At 41.4% G+C, this 19,045-nt stretch overlaps 1 protein-coding gene across 2 annotated transcripts; it reads right to left on the reverse strand.

Annotated features, from left to right (window-relative positions):
- Nucleotides 1-802: 802 nt before the first annotated feature.
- Serpinb12 (serpin family B member 12) lies at nucleotides 803-10,521 on the reverse strand. 2 transcript variants are annotated; one of them, XM_076837241.2, is made up of 7 exons: nucleotides 10,354-10,521; nucleotides 9,472-9,540; nucleotides 8,513-8,653; nucleotides 7,162-7,279; nucleotides 3,250-3,392; nucleotides 2,133-2,300; nucleotides 803-1,207 (listed from the first exon to the last, which is right to left on the reverse strand). In XM_076837241.2, exons 1-7 carry the CDS (start codon nucleotides 10,519-10,521, stop codon nucleotides 803-805), a joined length of 1,212 nt encoding a protein of 403 aa, XP_076693356.2. The 2 variants fall into 2 exon arrangements, with proteins under 2 accessions (XP_076693356.2, XP_076693355.2); XM_076837240.2 differs by having other exon boundaries at nucleotides 9,409-9,540.
- Nucleotides 10,522-19,045: the final 8,524 nt, after the last annotated feature.

Consider the following 19,045-nt stretch of genomic DNA (forward strand, 5'->3'; position numbering starts at 1 on the left):
TGAGCTACAGATGGGAATTCTCTAAGGAAGGGCACGAAGAAGAGACAGGGGAAGTGCTTCATGATACTCTAGCAGTTTTGATAAGAAAAACTGAGACCAAACTTTTTTAAATCTTCTTATCACTTTCCTGGGTCAGAGTCAAATTCACAGTACAAATATTCTCCCGCTGTATGCATAGTGAGTGCTGGCTGGGGATCCACACATCCTTGAACTTTGGTTTAAATACACCCCCAGATGCTATTTTCTCCCAAGTGAAAAGACCTTCCAGGACATCTTCCATGCAGTGGAAGAAGTAAGAGGAGGAGGCAGGGCCTCTTGCCCAGCAAGGCCAGGACCATAACTGCCCTAGAACAGAGCTGAGTTTCCCAAACACATTCCAAACGTTTATTCTCGCTACCCCCATGTTGAAGTGGCTTCTGAGTTTTCCATCTCTGAAAGGTACTCTGTCAATGAGCTTTCAGAATTCCTTCATAAGGAGGTAGGTATCTTACATAAAATCAATACCATTCGAAACTGCATTGACCAGGTCACAGAGGGTGAATTTATATGCTTGAAAGTTGCAGGTAGAAGGGGAGAGGGAGGCAGCAAGGGCCCTTCATTAGGAACAGACAGATGAAAATCAGCTTCAGGGTGAAAAAGATCAGGACAAACTCCGGCTGATGGCTGGGGGAGGCAGCTCGGGGCTGGAACAGGATGCAGTCAGCTCTGGATAGCAGCAAAGGCACAGGTGCCCTCATTACACAGGGGAAGGAAGACCGTTGCCACTTTCCTCCCACACCCCAGTGCTGGACAGTGGGTCCCTTCAAGGACTGCAGACCCTGCCACAAAAAAGAATGGTCTGGGTTTTGTTGTGTCTGATGAAAAAGAGAAAAGGCCTGTTGGCGTTGAACTCCACCCAGGACGGCAGTGACTTTTCCATGCCAACCACCCCGCTGGCCGCAGCTGCCTGGGTGCCATTTTCATCCACCTCCACGAAGGTCTTGTGCACAATCTTGGACAAGTACAGATTGGTGCTGGGAGAGATTCCCGAGAGGTCAGCCTTCGTCTCATCAAAGATATCCGTAATACCCATGTCTTGCAGAATGGAGTTGAGGTCATAGCTGTCTTCCAGGGTGAACTGGGGGAAGGAGATGGCTACCTTTGCTTCTGACATGTTTTCTGAGCTAGTCCAGGCCCTGAGATTTTCATAACTTATTTTCCTTTCAAGCTACAAGAGTAAGAAAATAACGTTAAGGATCAGACTGTAAACCTGCAAAGAATTAAGTGCCTAAGTCCCTTTTGACAGTCAGTTACATACAATCTTCAAGATCTTTCTCTAACCCTCAAATGGTCTCTGATTTCATTTAAAACTCCTCCAAGGAAACCTCTTTCCTCTCTAAAAGTTACAGGACAATTTGGGTTCCACTATGCTTTGGTGCTTGACAGACTCATGTTCAAAGACCAGCAAAGCTCAGCTGGGCGAGCCTGAGCAAGCCCTAACATTTCAAAGTTAAATTTCCTCTTCTATAAAACAGAGATAAGACGTTTATGCTCTCTCAAGGACTGAGCAAAATAACATATGTGAAGTATTTAACAAAGTGCTGGCACATAGTAAATTCTGAATAATCGTTGTTACTGTTATTGTGATTACTAGAGTAATATTTCTCTCTCACCTTTTCCCTCATCTATCTTTTTACCCCAGGATAGCCTCCCCAGCCTGCATTAATTCCTTCATTAAAGTATTTTTGTCAAAGTGTTTGCATCCAAAAACACAATGCAGTTAGAGAGTCTTTAGTTGAACTACAGCAAAGTAGTCTAAGGAACAGACCAGAAGTCAGCATACTCAGGGAAAACGGAAAGCTATTTCATTTGTAACAATTCTCAAGTGACTTAGCACTCAGATTCCTTGGTCGGGAAAAATGATTGCAGAAGGCTACGAATTAAGAGATGACACTTCTATTTCAATAGTTTCCATATGCATTCTTTTGGCTTAAACAAATAAGAAAAGATATCTCATCTAATTCAAATTGTTTTAAGTCTTCAATATCTCTGGTAGCTAAGATACCATTCTTTCTCAGGTTGGTGGATAATAATAGTATTGTTCTCCAAGGATCTGCAGGTGAACTCAGTACAGACATGAAATGAAGACTCACCTCTTTCAGGCCCTTCATGTTGTCTGCGGAGCAAGGTGGCAGCAGGACGAACATGCTGACCTTCCCCGTGGTGTACTTCATCTCCAGGATCTGGGCCTGCAGCTCCTCTATGAAGCCGATTCTAAACGTGCCCTTTTGCTTCATCATCTTTACGCTCTTCTCTTCATTCTGCGGGTGACGAGGCAGGAAGTCACAGTTGGCCATGTGAGCTCACAACCCCCATGGTCCCAACTTCCCTGAGAACAGGGCTTCTTCAAGATGAGAAGAGTCTGTACCAGAAGTCCCAAACCAAAGCAGCAACCCCTCCTAGGAGAGCCTCTGTCCATTGAGCAGTCAGTCTTTCCTCTGCCAACAAGATCTTCCTGTGTTTTTAATCAGTTCTCAAGACTTTTGTGGGTAGGCTTCCTATCCAGACACCTCCCACAGCCTCGTCAGCCAAAGCAAGCCCAGCAAGATACCCATCTCCTAGGCCTACTCCAACCCAGCCCCTTGGTCTCGTGCCACCGTCCCCTCTGGCCTGGTCGACCCCTCCACAGCATCCAGAGGACCCATGGCTAAATGGTAATCACCCACATATTAAATAACAGCCCCAGGTCCATAGTTTCCTTCAGAGGAAAGGGCACTACCCAGAGCACCCGAGCCTCCCAATAACCTTGAGGTGGGGAAGTCAGCAATCTAGGACATTGAAGGGCAAAAACTATCCCCAATAACAAAGCAAAACAGCTAACCAGTGGCTGGCTGCCTCGTCTCATCCCAGTGGCTTAGAACATGGGTTTGGGGGTAAACACAGAGGTGACTCCTAATGCATGGCTGAGTAACTTGGCCTTTGCATTTTTCCTTCAACTCCTACATTGTAATAGTGGCATCCACTTCATAACGTCATTTTGGAGGACAGATGAAATAATGAACAGAAAGCAGACAGTGCAGCAACTGGCACAAGAATGCTCAAGGAACTTCAGGTGCTGACTTTGGCTCAGCCCCTAAGTGCTAGGATCGTAAATGTGAACTGCAACTCAGAGACCTGCAAACCATTGTTAGGGGACCACATACTGCAAACCATTGTCAGGGGAAATCACGAATGGAATATCTAAAAATCTACAGGCTGTCGTACAAGTACCTCATTCAGAAAGAAAGGCTCATCAACTGTGTTGTCACAGTCAAAACGTTGTTCCCATTTGGCCTTGAAGTACACGGCGTTCACCAACACCAGCACAGTCTTGTCATTGATGGCGTCCTTGCTGAAGAGTTCCTTGATTTTACCTAATAGAGATGCACCGGAGAATATCCTGAGTGTGAATTATGTCATAAGTCTTCATCGAGACAAGGATTTTTTAATGCATCTAAACATCCTCAGAGTTAGAGTGTCTGGTTCAAGAGTTGACAAGAAAACAAAGTGAGGGTGCTGCAGGTGGAGAAGCAGTGCAGGTAAAGGAGGGTGAGGAGGAGAGGAACCCCCACTTTGCCCTGAAGGAGTATCCAATCAGACACTGGAACTAAGGGACTCTCCTCCAACTCTCCACTCCACTTTTAATTGGAATTGTCATCAGGTAGCTAATGCCATGGTTTATCTTTCAAGTTAGAGATCCGACCACCTGACTATTTTGGAGTCTGCTTGAGAAAATAGCTATAAATAAATAAATAAATATAAATAACTGCCTCTTTCAAGCTCTCATCAAGGTGCAGTATATAGGGTTACACATAAACAAATACACACAAAAATGTACTAGGCCTTGATATAAAGCCTCTTTTATGGGGACTTTCACAAGCCTTCTTTCAGTTCACCCCACATAAGCCATGAGAGGCACGTACGTTATCTCTTCTTTATAGAACACAGACTGCGACAATGAGAGGTGATGCCCAACAGCCAAGAAGCAGCAAGGCCACCTAGGCTCAGCCTGATGTCTTCCCTCTATTGACCCACAGTACACAGCACTGGGGATGACTAGGAAAGCCCCACATTGTCAGGAGCAGCCCCCCGCCCCGAGGTGCATCCTTCCACCCGGATGTACCAAATGACCGCTTACTAAACACAGGCTGAGGTTTGAGAAGGGAAGACCCTTCTACCTCAGGAAGCTTGGGACTTAAATCCCTGAGAAATACCAGAGGTAAGCTGGACCTGGGGCTGCGTGAGGAAGACTAGAGACAAGAAGCAGAAGCCTGCTGATGGAAGAGAGGGGCACAGGGCATTGCACCAGGTAACAAAGACAACTGAAATAAGTCCACTGCTGTTCCCAGACTGCAGTCACTAAGAATGTGAGCAGATGCCCAGGGTTACCATCCTACTGTGAAGGCAGAAGTAGCCCTCTACCTTTATCTCAGGTATATGAACATTTTCCTCGACCCCAAGTGGGCAAGCAAAAAAATGCCCTGGTCTGCATTCAGCAGTTTGCCTGGGCTCTGTATGCTAAAACCCTTTTGGCCTGAGGGGTTGAGTTCCTGGGGCTTTGCAACCCCGGGGTGCACTGGAAGAAGGGAGCACTGTCTAGGCCGCACCTAGAGCAACATGCGGCTGGTCTCCAGCCTCCTTTCCCAGGGACTGCCAACGAGACCTCAGACCGCTTCCCTGTGGGAGGTTTGAGTCTCTGACATGGGCTAGTGGGGGATAAATCTAGGAGGAAATGGAGTGGAGAGACAAGGCCACTGTAAGTAACCAAAAAATAGGAAAAAAGACCTGGAGAAGTTGACTCCTCTCGATGCTGGCTGAGTCCAGAAGCAAGTTCACAATGAAGTGAACTTTTCAATTGGTGATTAATAATTGTACATATTTATCATGTACCATATAACATTTTAAAATATGTAGACATTACAGAATAGCTAAATCAATCCAGCGAACATATATACACATCCTGAACAAAACTAATCTTTAAATAGTAATGACTACAATAAATAAGACCTCAAACCTAAGGACATAAACTTTTTTGTGAATATTTTATCATTTTGAGGGGGTATTGGGTATTAAATCCAAGGGTACTTTACCCCTAAGGTACATCTTCAGTCCTTTTTAATTTTTATTTTGAGACAGGGTCTTGCTGGGTTGCTAAGGCTGACCTTGAACTTGCATACTTCCTGCCTCAGTCTAAGTGACTGGGATTACAGATATAATTACATGTACAGATTACATTCCACGATGCCCTTAGAAACAATTGTTTAAAAATGTGATCATGGATAGAGTATATTTCCCTATAGTAAAATCCTTAATTTTTTGAAAATTATCATTAAAATAATAGACACATGTTATAGGACACATGAATAGGGTGGCAGATAGGCAATTTCTTCATTTGGGTATATTAAAATGTTCAGATCAGAGCATTATGAGTCACTCTCTAGCTCTTACCAAACAATCCTTCACCTACCTAAGTGGTTGATAAAAATCCTTCTGTTCCACCTCATAGTACTTCTCCAATCCAACCTCCTCTTGCCACCTCCTCTGCCACCAACTGGTCCCAGCCACCAGCTCCTCTTCTTCTGTCTTGGTGCCCTGACCATCTACATTCACGTCTCCTTCTGTCCACTTCTGATCTGTTCTCCATTCCACAATCAGAGTCGTCTTTTAAAAACACACCCTGCCTTAAACCCTTTCTAGCTCTCTTTTACTCTTAGTTCATCATGTAAAACAAAACAAACAAAATACTGAAAACTTCCATGCTTGGGTGGACCCTTATTAAGTCATGTAAACTTATATATTAATTATAAGTAAATATTAGACACCACAACCATTGCTGTAATTTGAGATACTCAATAGCTCAAAGAATACTTTTAAGTGTGCCATATTATTTTTGTTATGTGATGTTGTAAGTCCAAGAAATGGAGCTCTCAGTAATGCTAATATAACAGATGAACTTCTATCTCAATGGATACCTTACAGGGAAGATTATGGGTAAATGAACATTCAGTGCTGAGGACACTGGTATGATTCCAAAAGTGCTAGAGACCCATATATACCAGCAGAGGGAAACTCCATAATAAAGCAGTAGAAGCATCAAAATAATAATAATAATAATAATAATGAGAGCCTGTAGAACTGATTCAGAATATGAGACTATGGTTCTACTTACTAAAGAAACATCATTTTAGAGAATCATGGGTTTTAAGGAAGCAAGAGACCTTCCAGTGTCTACCCTGTCATTCCACAGCCAAGGCCACTGAGAACCAGCATGGTGGGCAACACCATGACCGTGACTAATTTAGCTGCTTTCAGACATAGTTTCAGTTTGTTTTGTTTCTAATGCAAGTATCTCTAGAATGAAGAACCTCTTACTCAAGAAAAGTATAAGTATTTCACAAAGAATGATATTATTCCAAAGCAGCATGATTTATGTGCTTCTTGGAAGAGCCACATATCTGAGTGACTTTAAGAAAGTTTGTAAGGAGGACAGTTAAAAGAGCAGGACATAGTAGATAAGTGCCCTTGGTGGGGAGGGTCCATGATGGATGCACGTGGCGGCCAGGAAAGTGTGGTTGATACGTGGGTTTGTGAGTGAGGACACTGGGCATATTTTAAACATGACTGGGAGGAATGGCCAGTTGAGACGCTCCGTATTCCTACAGACTCTCTTCCACTTAAAGACCTCCATTTGGCTGGGAGCTGGGCAGGAAGAGTTCTATAATAGAAGAGCCTCCCATTTATGTTGGCCTCAAAGTGTCACACTTGCCACTGTCTCTACATTCTCCTTCACTCAGGAAACATTTTTACACATAGTGAAAAGGTGATGAGTATAAGGGTTTTATTATTTCCATGTCCCTCTGAATAACTTCATAATCTTAACCAGGAGTTGACCTCCTGCCAGCCCTAGGCTTGGTTGACAGGCATTTCATCTTTATTTATGTTCAAGCAAAAGAGCAATAATAAGTAACCAAAATATCTAAGCATTTGAAACATTTGATGCTCATTCCAAACAAGTTTTGAACACAATCTACAAATGTGAGCATCTGTCCCCCAAAGATCAACAGTCTGAAAAGCTGGGCTTGCCGATGAGTCTTCTCTGAAACGGAAAGGAATAGCAGCTACGCTGCGTTTGGTCCTCCTTACCTTGGCATTGAGATTCAACCCAGAAGTTGATCTTTTGTCTGGACTGTTCAGTGTCTTTCCGGAAATCCACACTTTCAATCGTCGTGTGGTAAAATTGAATCACACCATCTAAGTACTCCTGTTCAATTGGAATAGAGGGGAAAGAGCACAATAAAATCATGCAGAGATGCCACGAGTTTAGAACAAGGTAGTCACGGGAAGCCTAAGGGGAAAGATGTCCTCCTGGTCAGCTAATGCTGGGGGAGCAGGCCTGTCGGGCTCTCTCTACCCCAGTCCTGGCTAGCCACCATGGCAGGACACGACACATGAAGCTGTCTGAAGTTACAATGGCAGATGGTTTTCCTGCCAGACAGTGTTTTATCCAAACAATCCATATGTGGAGACATCACAAAGTAAATATAGAGTAACTTAAGAGACTTAGCTGTAAAATGCTTCTGTTTTTAAGAATTAAAGTCCTCCTTAATGCCCACAGAGTTTTCATTTGGGGTAATAAAAAAGTTTCCCAAGTCTATAGGGTAATGGCTACACAACACTATGAATGTAACTAAGGCCACTGAATGATGCACTTAAAAATGGTTAAAATGGCAAATTTTGTGCTATGTGTATTTTTATCATGATTTTTAAATGAACAATGTAATATACCAAAAATGTTGATTTGTATACTTTTAATAGATGAATTGTATCATATCTGAATTTATATCCCCAAATTTATTTTTCAAGGAATAACCGGTCATTCCCACTGTAAAAGAACGCACTTATTTTGGTCAAAAGTAGGCTCTCTCCTTCCCCCTATAGTCCAGCTCTAAACAGCTGCGACACATATGGGCCACTGGTCACACCCCTCATGTCTCTGCTTAGTATGTGGCTCCTCCTGGAGACTGGAGGGCAACCAGAGCCCGAGTTGAGATACACTCTGCCAGGTAGAAGCTGCTGAGTCACAGAGACCAGATCTACGGCTCTGGCTCCCAAAACGTCACTTCCCCTGGGGCCCCCTGATCATGGCACCAAAGGGGACTTTAGAGAAGTGCCTTGAAGGCAGCCCAAATCTACCAGGGCCCTGGATTGGGAAAGAAGGTCACTAGAATGTCATTAGCAAGCCCACGCACACTCCCAAGGCGGCTGTGCACATGGCCCTTTCGCCACCCACTCTGCACACTTACAACAGACCTCGTAAACTTGAGTTGAGAGGTGGGTGTGGGACAGGAGGTGGTGGACCTGGACACCCACCAGTCCACAGCACAGCCTCCCATGAGAGAACTCTGTGTGCCCGGTGGCAGGTGAACTATCCCGCTTCTTGCTTTTTAAGTAGCACACTCTGTGATCGCTTTCGTCCCCGTCGCACTCTACTCACCGGGCAGATGGGGTATTCCTGCTCTCCATAGAGCCTGTTGGCCATGCTCATGGTGTAGTGAACTTTGACCCTGCCTAACTTGGAGAGAAGATTTCCGAAGTAGCAGCTGAGCAGCTCGTTCTTATCACTGGAGGACTTGGCCTAACAAAAGAAGAGACAAATCACGACCTCAAACAGGACTATCAGAAAGTGATACGCACCTAAACACCCCTGAAGGACAGGTAGGTTCATAGAGACCAGTCAGAGTTGCTGGGTGTTCTCTGAGGTGAAGAAGAAAGAAAGGAGGTGAGAGGGGTCCCTGGGAAACCATGGCTCCCACAGTGGAATCAAGATCACTCAGGAAATGTGTGTCTAGGACCCAGCGATGCATAGGGGCACCCTGGCTTCCTCAGTATTCAAAAGGACACCAAAAAATCCAATTGTCTTCCACCTCCTAAATTTAGAGGTAGGGAGAGCCTGGAGAATGTCCTCCCTACCCCTGGGCTGAGCTGACCACGGCAAGTTGTGTGTCAGGGCATCTCTCAGCACCAAACAGAGCTGCAGAGGTGGAGGGAGGCAGATTCCACTGCACCTTGACCCCTGGCTCCCCTTCACCTTCAACCACACTCCATCCTGGGAGCCTGTGGTCTGCGGAGGCAGGTGAGTAATGGGGATGTGGGCTGAGATTTTTTTTTTTAATCCTGAGCAGAAGATACCAGGTCTTACTCATTAAGAAGCTAACTCAGGGCCAGGGATGTATAAAAAGCATAATTACAAAGGAATCATAGGTCACATGAGGTTATTGCTGTTCACGGCAGCCAGGACCTAATGTCTGGGGAATGAGTAACCCTCTCCAGTTGCAGTCGACAACCAGCAGTCTGCAAAGAAGAGGGCAGGAGTTCAGGGCGGCAGCTCACCTGCACATCCAGAGGCTCCGTGGTTTCTTTCTGCCCTTCCAGAGAACTGTCAACCTCTACGGCTTTTTTGCTTTTCAAACAGGGGTCAGGTTCTTTGCTTTCACTCTGGGAAAGTTCATTGAAGTGTAGTACCTGCGTGATGAGGGGGGAGGGTCTTTCAGACAATATGAACAGGAGGAAGTACAAAGAGAGAGCTTCAGTCACATTTTTATAATGTGACAAGTAACAATGATTATGCAGTCGAACGAAATAATCAACCATCATTCACAGAAATGAAGGCTTCTTTCCTTAGATCTGGGGTTGAATGCAGAGGAAGTAACTGAATGTTCCCTCTGTCCAGGATAGCAGTTAGGGACTTAAAAGGCTCTCGGGCTGCTGTGTTGAGAAGAGATGGCCCACGGGAACAGCTTCAGGAGACTGTCCATAGTGCCATATTAGAAGAGATGGTGAGGTTCAGGCCTCAGGGAGACAGCAAGAAGCATCTGGATTCTGGTTATATTTGGAAAGAAAAGTCAACAGAATCTTCTGACCCACATGGTGTGAAGTGAGAGAGAAAAAGAAGGGTTAAGGAGGACACTGAGAACGAGAGCTGCTGGACAAATACCTGGTGCTTAATAAATATTTAGTTAATGGAATAAGCAAGAGAGAAAGCACGCATATTAAAAATCACCAGCTAATACCGTTACCAATAATTATAGAGAGACAGACTTGTAGACAGAGATAGAGACAAAGAAGATGAGTGGGAAGAGCTGTCTGCTGGGGGGAGGCTGGGGAAGCTCCATAAGGAGATGGAGTTGGAACCGTGAAGACGGGTAGAATTGAAGAGAAGGTGAGGACTCAAGCAAGCCCACTGTGCAGTGGATCAGCTCAGCAGAGGATCAGCATCTGACTTGGAATGTGCACCCGGAGTCCAGGACCCCATGCAGCACCTTCATGGATACACACCTCATCAATCTGACGAGCACTGTCATTTCTAGCCCCCAGGCGGACCATGCCCAGGGCAGCCGAGAGGCTCAGAGGAGAGTAAAAGATATTTTTTTGACTCTCATCTTTGGTTATCTCTTGGAAAAGATCCAAGGAAAATTTGGTATTTGCTTCAATCAGAGACTCCATTGTAAAACTGACAACTGCCTAAAACAAAAAAAAAAAAAGAGAGAGAGAGAAAGTGGTGATTGGAGAACATAGGCAAATAGACAAACAAATCATTTTTAATACTCAAGATAAAATCATAGACAATTATTCAATGTGTGATTAATAATAAATAATTAATAAACTGGAAAACTAAGGTCACCCATCATTATATATCCAAACAATGGTGCCAGTATTGTATCCATGGAGAAAGAAATCCATTTTTGTTCAGTGGTATGAATTAGTTTCCCAGAGCTGCCTTACAAATTGCCACCAACTGAGTGCATTAAACGGCAGGAGTATATTCTCCTGCAGTTCTGGCAGATAGATGTCCAAAATCAAGGTGTTGACAGAGTCAGTTCTTTCTGGGGGCTCTCAGGGAACATCTTCTCTTCCAGCTTCTGGTGGCTGCCAGCAATCTTGACATTTCTTGGCTTATAGACACATACTCCAATCTCTGCCTCCATCTGCACATGATGCCCATGACTATATGTGTGTGTGTGTGTGTGTGTGTGTGAGTGAGTGAGTGTGTGCCCAAATTTCCCCTTTATAGACACCAGTCATTGAATTAGAGGCCTAAATCAGTATGACCTCATTTAATTTAGTCCTCCATGACCCTGTTTTATTAAGTTCACATTCACAGCTGCAGAGATTAGGACTTAAACAGATCTTTTGGTGACACAACAATGCTACTCATTTCTTTGGGGAGCCTCCTTTATTCAGGTACAGTATGGTCAAAGGTTGCCATTCCCCACAGTCAAATCAGCAGCCAAGAAAACCTCGTGCTACCTCCTCCTCTGCCTCCACAGGCTGTGCCTGTTTCTGCTTAAGTCTTTTGCCTTCTCCCCTCAGTGGTCTGTGCCTGAGGATTTGCCCAGCAAACAGTCCTGGGTCATGACCCTGGCCAGCATTCTTACCTCCATCGACTCATTGCATATGCAGCCTCCAGAACTTGAGGCGCTTGGGCAGTCATTAATATTGTTCAAGGGGAAACAGATCTTCAAAGATCATGAGTGTATAGAAGTCACTTCTTTCAACATCCTTTTCAAGACAGTGACTTTCCTAAGAATAGATTTCTGGTCCCTGACCCCAAGCTACTCTAGAAGGAGCAAGAAAGTCCCTTGGAGATCTTACCTTGGACCTGTGGCTTGCGAATTAAATGTCTTTTCTTTGGTCTCTTTGCTTATGGATCGTGCATATTTCCAAGATGAAAACATATGCCCCTTTATTTGCAGTTTTGTCATTAAGTATGTGCCACATAGTAAGCATGAAATAAGTTAGTTTACTGAGCTGAACAGTACACTTTGACTTTAACATTTTCCCAGTTTAATATACGTTTTTATAACCAATAAATTCTAATTTAAAAACATAATCTTAGACAACTTTTTTTTAAATTTATACCTGATATGATCTGAATATTTTACCATATATTAGCTTTAACCCCACATTTCTGCAGGGTGGATATTACAGCTCCCCTTTTACAAGATGTGAAAACTGAAGAATCAAATCACATATATACTTAATCCCAAACTAACTACTCTTCCTACTATATCCACTATTGCTACAATACCTGCCCTCAATTTAGGATAAGCTGGCCCCACACTCCCCCACTATCTAGTCACATTTTCCCTCCTTATTCAGTTTCGTCTATTTTTATCCTGAAATTCTTTCTACCAGAAGTGTACTTGCTTTGAATTTCCAATTTTGTGCCTGGGAAGCTAGATTTGAGATAGGCTTTGTATTTTAAAACAATCTGTGGGTAATTATAGGTCATCTTTTTTCAGGAGCCATCTGCCCTAATAGGTGGGTGGTTTTCAGGTAATGTGCATCCTGGGCGCGTCTGGCAATTCAATTTGCTTCTTACACTGGAAAGTCACCTTTGCATTTGTTGGGAAATACTTCACATCCAACACATTTTCTCTACAGCATGGTTCACATGGCCCACTTAGTAGCCACAGGTCTACCAAGGAAGTAAAGAAAACAAATACATTAAAGACAGCCGTGGGTGAGGGGATTCCACAGGCTTTGGTTTTCATAAAACTTTATAGAAAAGGCAGTCTAATATTTTTAAAGCTGTGGTTGTAGGACCGAGGCTGATATTTGATGAAAATCTTCAGCATCAAGAGAGGAGAAGGTAAGGGCCACCCTGGCTATTTGTCCACAGAGGTTGGCAATTTTGAAGGAAAGAAGGGTGTGCAAGCAAAGACAGAATGGTCCTGACCGGCGCCGGTAAGCTCCAGCTCAACTTTGCCTTCGCTCCCTTCTGTGGATGTGCCCCTGGCACAGAGGGGAGGGTGTTTCTCTCTGGCATGAGTGCCTCCAGAACTGAGTGACCCGCATCTCACATAATTCAGGAAGGGCGTGGCTGCTTGTGGGCCTACTCCCTTCTTCTCAAGATACACAACACTGAAGCCAGGTGAAGGGAAGTGATTTGCACACCTCTGCAGCAGGCCAGAGAAAAGCTAAGATCTCTCGGTGCCTGGCCTGCTCTCCTGGTTTAGGCACTTGTTTCTAATTCTTGCAGTACCCTTACTCACTCTGTGAGTTGCAGAACACCCCCAAATTCTGCACGTTTCTATCTAAAACTTCTACAAATTTGTAAACTACTTTCCATGAGTCTCCTGAAAAGGATGGCAGCTATTATGATGTTATCACCGCAGCCAAGTCTCCTTTTCTGAGAGTCACCTGGCTATACACCACAGACTAGCTCTAAGCTTTCATCGTAGGTCTGTGCTGCCTTCACGCTGCCTGACCCACCAAAAAAGAGGTGAGAAAGACAATCGGTAGAAAAATGACTGAAAGAAACCGCCCGAAGTTTGCAGTAACTATTACCTGACTGGATGTGCACCCGTATAGTAGCCAGATCCTTCCTGGCTTCATTCAAAGTTTAAAAGGTGAGAGGTGGGGAGATCATTTAATAACTTGATTAAAATATCATCTAATAACCATCTTCTGATGGATTGTTTGTTTGTCTTGGGGATTAGTTTTTAAATTAGGAACTGTCTAAATCTTACAGCCACCTAACTCTCGAATGATCATGCATAAAATTCTCTCACTGGGTCAGTCCCTGTGTGCAAAAAGGATAAGCGGATGAGATGCGGTTTCTGACTAAGAAATCCATGATCTAACAGAGCAGGAAAAGTCCCAGAATTGGCAAAACTCATCTGCAGCCTTGGAAGTCAGGAGGGTGGTTGTCCTTGGGGGTGGTTAGCCACATAAGAACAGTGAGGGACTATTGGTAAACTGACTTCCTAAAAATAACAAACAAACAAACAAACAAAAACCATGACTTCTAGAGCTTGCCATTTCCAAGGTGTAAATATTGTCACTATGGTCAATTTCAACTAGCAGATAAACAGACAAAACATAAAACCTATAAAACATCCCCATACCCATAGTTGGGAAAAGATGAACAATATCTGCCCTGGTGGGCCTGCAGGGGCCAACTCCAGGACACCAGGCCTGAGCACGTGTCCTGTCTGGGTCTGGGCCACACAGGAAACGTACACTTGTGTCCTATGCACTTGTGTGTGCCCACGTGATCACTTGTTTTCACTTCAAATCTGCCTCCCTGTTTGTCCTTTTAATGCCTATACAATTAGATGGCTCTATCTAAATTTTTAAACGGATATCTTCTTGTTGGGCATTTTTATTAGTTTCCGATTTTCCCTATTGTGAATTGTACAATGAACATCTTAATAAGTACAGCTTCTATCTTCATTCGCATTATTTCTTCAGGATACCATCAACGTGGAATTCTGGGTTAAATATTAAAAGACTGGTTGACTTGCACACTCTGAAGCCAAGCTTACACATGAAGCAGCTGCTTCAATGTCTCACCATCTTCAGGTAATGTCATTATTATTTTTGATAATTTAAAAGTAAGAAAAAAAGAGAAAGTTGTACCGATGTGATTCTGCAATTTGTATTTGGGGTAAAAATGGGAGTTCATAACCCACTTGAATCAAATGTATGAAAGATGATATGTCATGAGCTTTGTGATGTTTTGAACAACCAATAAAAAAAAAGAGAAAGTTGTAGTATTTTTTAATTTGCATTTCATTGATACTCACTAACATTTGAACATTTGGCCATGTATTCTTTTCTGTTTATATATTCTGTCAAGTGTCCTTCATTATACTCCTTTTTTTAAGTTATCTATTAGAGTCATGATCATTTACTTATTTACTTTTCATGTTATATACACATTTTGTTTCCAAGGATTGTTTTACACATATTATCCCTAGATGCTGTGGCTTCTTTGTTTCCTAGTGTTGTTATAGAATTATTTTTACTTTTATTTACTTAAAATTGTCAGTATTTTGGGTTTTACCCTCCATCACTTCAAAACTTTGAAATCAAAGTGTTTTTGATTTTAATATTAAAATTCCATCTATTTCCAATTTTTATAAGAAAAGTTGGAAAGTGTTATCTAAAGTTCCTAATTTTAAAAATTTCTAATATTAGTTATCTTAAATTTGTAACAATTTTCCTTTATTTTTTTTCTTTTTGATGTTTTGTCCATTTATCTGCTAGTTTTTTTTTGCAGTGCTGGGGTTTTGCAGGGCCTGGAGCATGTTGGGAAAGCTCTCTACCATTGAACCACACCCCCAGCCCATTTTAATGAGTTCTAAAGAATCCACACACATTCTCCTTTGGTTGGTTCTTTGTTTTCTGGCTTAATTACTCATGTGAGACCCTCTTTGACTTTTCTCCACTTTTTCCTCCCGCCACTATGTATTTAATAACCACACTACATTTATGTTTCTCTTTCTTTCCTTATTATACTGTAATGTACCTGTTTTTTATGTTTCTTTCTTTACTTATAAAACATAATGCTTGAGTGTAAGTTCAATTTTTTTATTCATCTTTGTATCTCATCAGTAAATAAAACAATTGTAGCACATAGGAGCATTTCTTTAGTATTTAAGGATTGATTTACTATTACTACCCCTTTTTCATTGTAGAAAATCTAATGTCATATTAGATGATATTATTCAAACATTATACATTCTGCAGGCAGCTATAATAGATGTTGCATGGTGGAATTAGTTTTTGATTAATTTTCTACTCTATTAAAATAGTTCTTTTAATTAAAATATTATTTACTTTATAGTGAAAATTAAAAGTTTAGACTAGATAGATGTTCTAACAACCAAATATATTCTAAGTGAAATTGTTCTTTCTACATGCAGCAGGAAGAAAAACTTTTATATTCCAAAAATATTTCTGGGCTTATAATTTCCACAAAACTACTAATAATCCAAGAATGAAATTCCAATTTTACCCAGGTAAAATTCCAATTTTTCCCACGCTGTTCTACTGGAATAAATAAAACCAGATTATAACAAAGTAAATAACAAACAATATCTAAAAACAAGGAAATACTTATGACAGATGCAATCTAAAGTGTTTTCCAAACTGTAGGAAAGAGGCATCTAAACTCACATTACTTACAATATGGATAACCTAAATACCATTCCATTTTATATTGCAGAAATAATTCATTAAAAGATGAAATACAATCTGTCAAGTATATGAAGGCAAAAAAAAGTATTCAAACATTCATATTGTTTTAAAAAGTTAATCAGATACATCGACTGTCTGATCAGATGGTTGGAGGCTGAGAAAGATGATTGATCATCCAGTGAGTATTGCCACACCTGCAGAAAATTCAAACCATCATAACATAAACTTTTTTAAAGGCTTAATAAAAATAACCTATCATTCAACTTTAATCATATCTCTTTTGGTTTCTATTATTTTAGACAATCTTCCAATGCAGTGTTCATATTGAAAACCATACCAGGCAATGTGAGAATTTACCTTCTTGCCTTCGGAGTTGCTGCTGACAGCTGGCCAGGTAAGTTTCAATCCACACCCTGTCAGGGATGGGAATTTATCAGCTCAGCTCCTCCCACAGTGGCACTTTCCATGTGTCATTAATCTAGGGTAAATTTGTAATTGATTGATTAAAGGGAAAAGAAAATTGTGGCAGGTACTTTTAAAAATAAATTTGTATTCTTGATTCTTTCAATTAAATTAAATATTTAACCTATTATGCTTATATTTTCTTTGTTCTTTCCAAGTGGGTCTTTTCATAGAGCCCTCATGTAGCCCTCAATCCACATTTTTCTTCCCAAATCTCTATTCTAGATTTTAAAAATGAAGATGAATGGAGATCTATTTTACTTCGTATACTTATTGCCATGGATGATCTCTTATATTTGAATGTTTATTATCCTAAAATTTTTATGTACAACTTCTATAATACGGACTTGAAAATGTGTTTTCAGCTATTTTCAGTTGTTGCTGTGGTTGTTGTTTTCCCTGAAGCAGTGCTGGTGTGGCGGAGGGGATTACTACCCATCTACCAGAGTAACTGGATACCAATCAAAGCACAGAAACTATCTCAATATGCTGAAAACCAAAGAACTGGTCTAGATGTCTCTAGAAAAGCTGCCCAATTTAGCCTCCTGAGGCCTATGGCCTGCCTACCTATTTTTCTTATTTGTTTCACCAAGGCCCAAGATACCCCAACATTTTTTTTTCTTAAACTTCTGAAAAACCTTTCATAGGAGAAACATGTTCAGCCATTGGGGGAGGGGGAGTTTTTAAACAAAGCCAATAAGATTCTGATGTTATCTGTTGTCCTAACCCACCAGGATCCTGACATGCCTGAGCACTTGGGGTCAGTTACAAAGGCTATAACAACTTGGAGGTATCTGAGGAGAGCCAGAACTCTGGGAATTTATTGATATGAGGATTTCTCTCTAACCCATGTGTATTTCTTGTCTAACTTATTGTCACATAACAGTGTCATCTGAGTGTAGTCCCACAAATACGAGGATATTAGACATAAGGAAATTCAAAAGAAAAAACTCTAAAAATGGGATGTTGCCTTTATGGAGAATAAAAAATGACTTAAGTAACTAAATCACAAATGAATAAGTTAAAAACTTATTTTTTATAAAATAAGATATTGACCAATGGAAATTAGTGCCTAGACATCAAGAGGTTTTCTCAAGTCTCAACAGTAAGCAAAGAAAACAACTGTGCTATTTGTTATCCTCACTCCATGACCACTGGGAAACGCTTGTGTGTTTTTACTCTAAATGCTTCCACAAAATTCTAAACACCAGTCTCGCCATTGGTCACGATTTGCAAAACGTTAGAAAATTTCAGCATGCAAAGCAGTCAGTTCCTCATGCCAGTTGCTCACTAGCTACTTCATGCAGTCATGGTCTAACATAGCCTTTCTGAAAAGGGTGCTATTTACTGGTAGAGCAGGATGATTTTGCCTGGCCACCTGGATTTACAATTGTCACATTTGTTATCGATGGCTGTTGATATAACAAATTGCACTGGATACCTGAGCAGATTCAAAGCCTGTCTGATTATCTTTAATCTAGGGTTGCATCTGATTATCCTCTCAATCCAACCAAGATCTAACTATGGATGACTGTGCCCTACAATCCTAAAAATTTGGCGTGGTGTGATTGCTCAACCAGTGATGGTAATATCTGTCATTCCATGTAACTACATGTGAAGGAAACTTGATAAATCACTAAAGAGGGAATGAGCACGTATTAGGCACTTCATATACCAACCACCATTTGGAACTTAGGACATAAAATCTCATTCAAGGTTGATGAATGATAGTCAATCTCTTCAATGTTGGTGACTTCAGGGAATTACACTTCAGTTTGAAGACATTTTGAAGGTCAACCAGCCTGACAGTGCTAGCCAAGACCATCTGGAAAATGCTTCTGTGTCAATAGACCATAAAAATGGTGTCTGTTCAACCAAGTGTAGACTTATATGATTCCTCCTAGATGTAACAACTCATCGTGAGTTACAGCCAATCAATTAGCCTTTCAGTGACTAGACTTTTTTCTACCTGGAATAAAAAATCCAGCAATGCCAGAATGACTCACCAGCCAACAACTTTGCCAGCTTCTGATGCAACACCATGTGATTAAAAGACTCCTGTTGGTAAAAGCAGTATTTTTTAAATATTGTGAAGAAAAACTTTGCAACTAATTTTACAATCTCAATACTGAAGAAACAAAATGTTTATAAGAAAAACATCAGCACACTTTTTTATCTAGTGAAAATGTATCTTTATCTGAAATAGATGGTTTACTGACATCCATGATTTTATACTCCAAACTTCAAAGTCTGATTACAAAAAAATCCAAAATTAGAGGGAAAAAATCCATGAAGACAACAAACAGCAATAATAAAGACAGTAAGCAAAGAAAACAAGTGTGCTATTCCTTGTCTTCACTCCATGACCACTCGGAAACGCTTGTGTGTTTTTACACACAAAATACACACACACACACACACACAAAAAAAAAACTTGTTCTAAAACTTATAGTCACCCTTGAGATATCACCCTTCCTGTAAAAACCCTCAGTTCTTTCAGAACAAAACTAAAGCTTCCAAGATTGGAAATAATGCCAACTGCCAACTCGAATATGACAGAGGCATGGGACACAGAGAC

The sequence above is a fragment of the Callospermophilus lateralis genome, chromosome 17 (genome assembly GCF_048772815.1).
Source record: "Callospermophilus lateralis isolate mCalLat2 chromosome 17, mCalLat2.hap1, whole genome shotgun sequence".
Lineage (NCBI taxonomy): Eukaryota > Metazoa > Chordata > Mammalia > Rodentia > Sciuridae > Callospermophilus > Callospermophilus lateralis.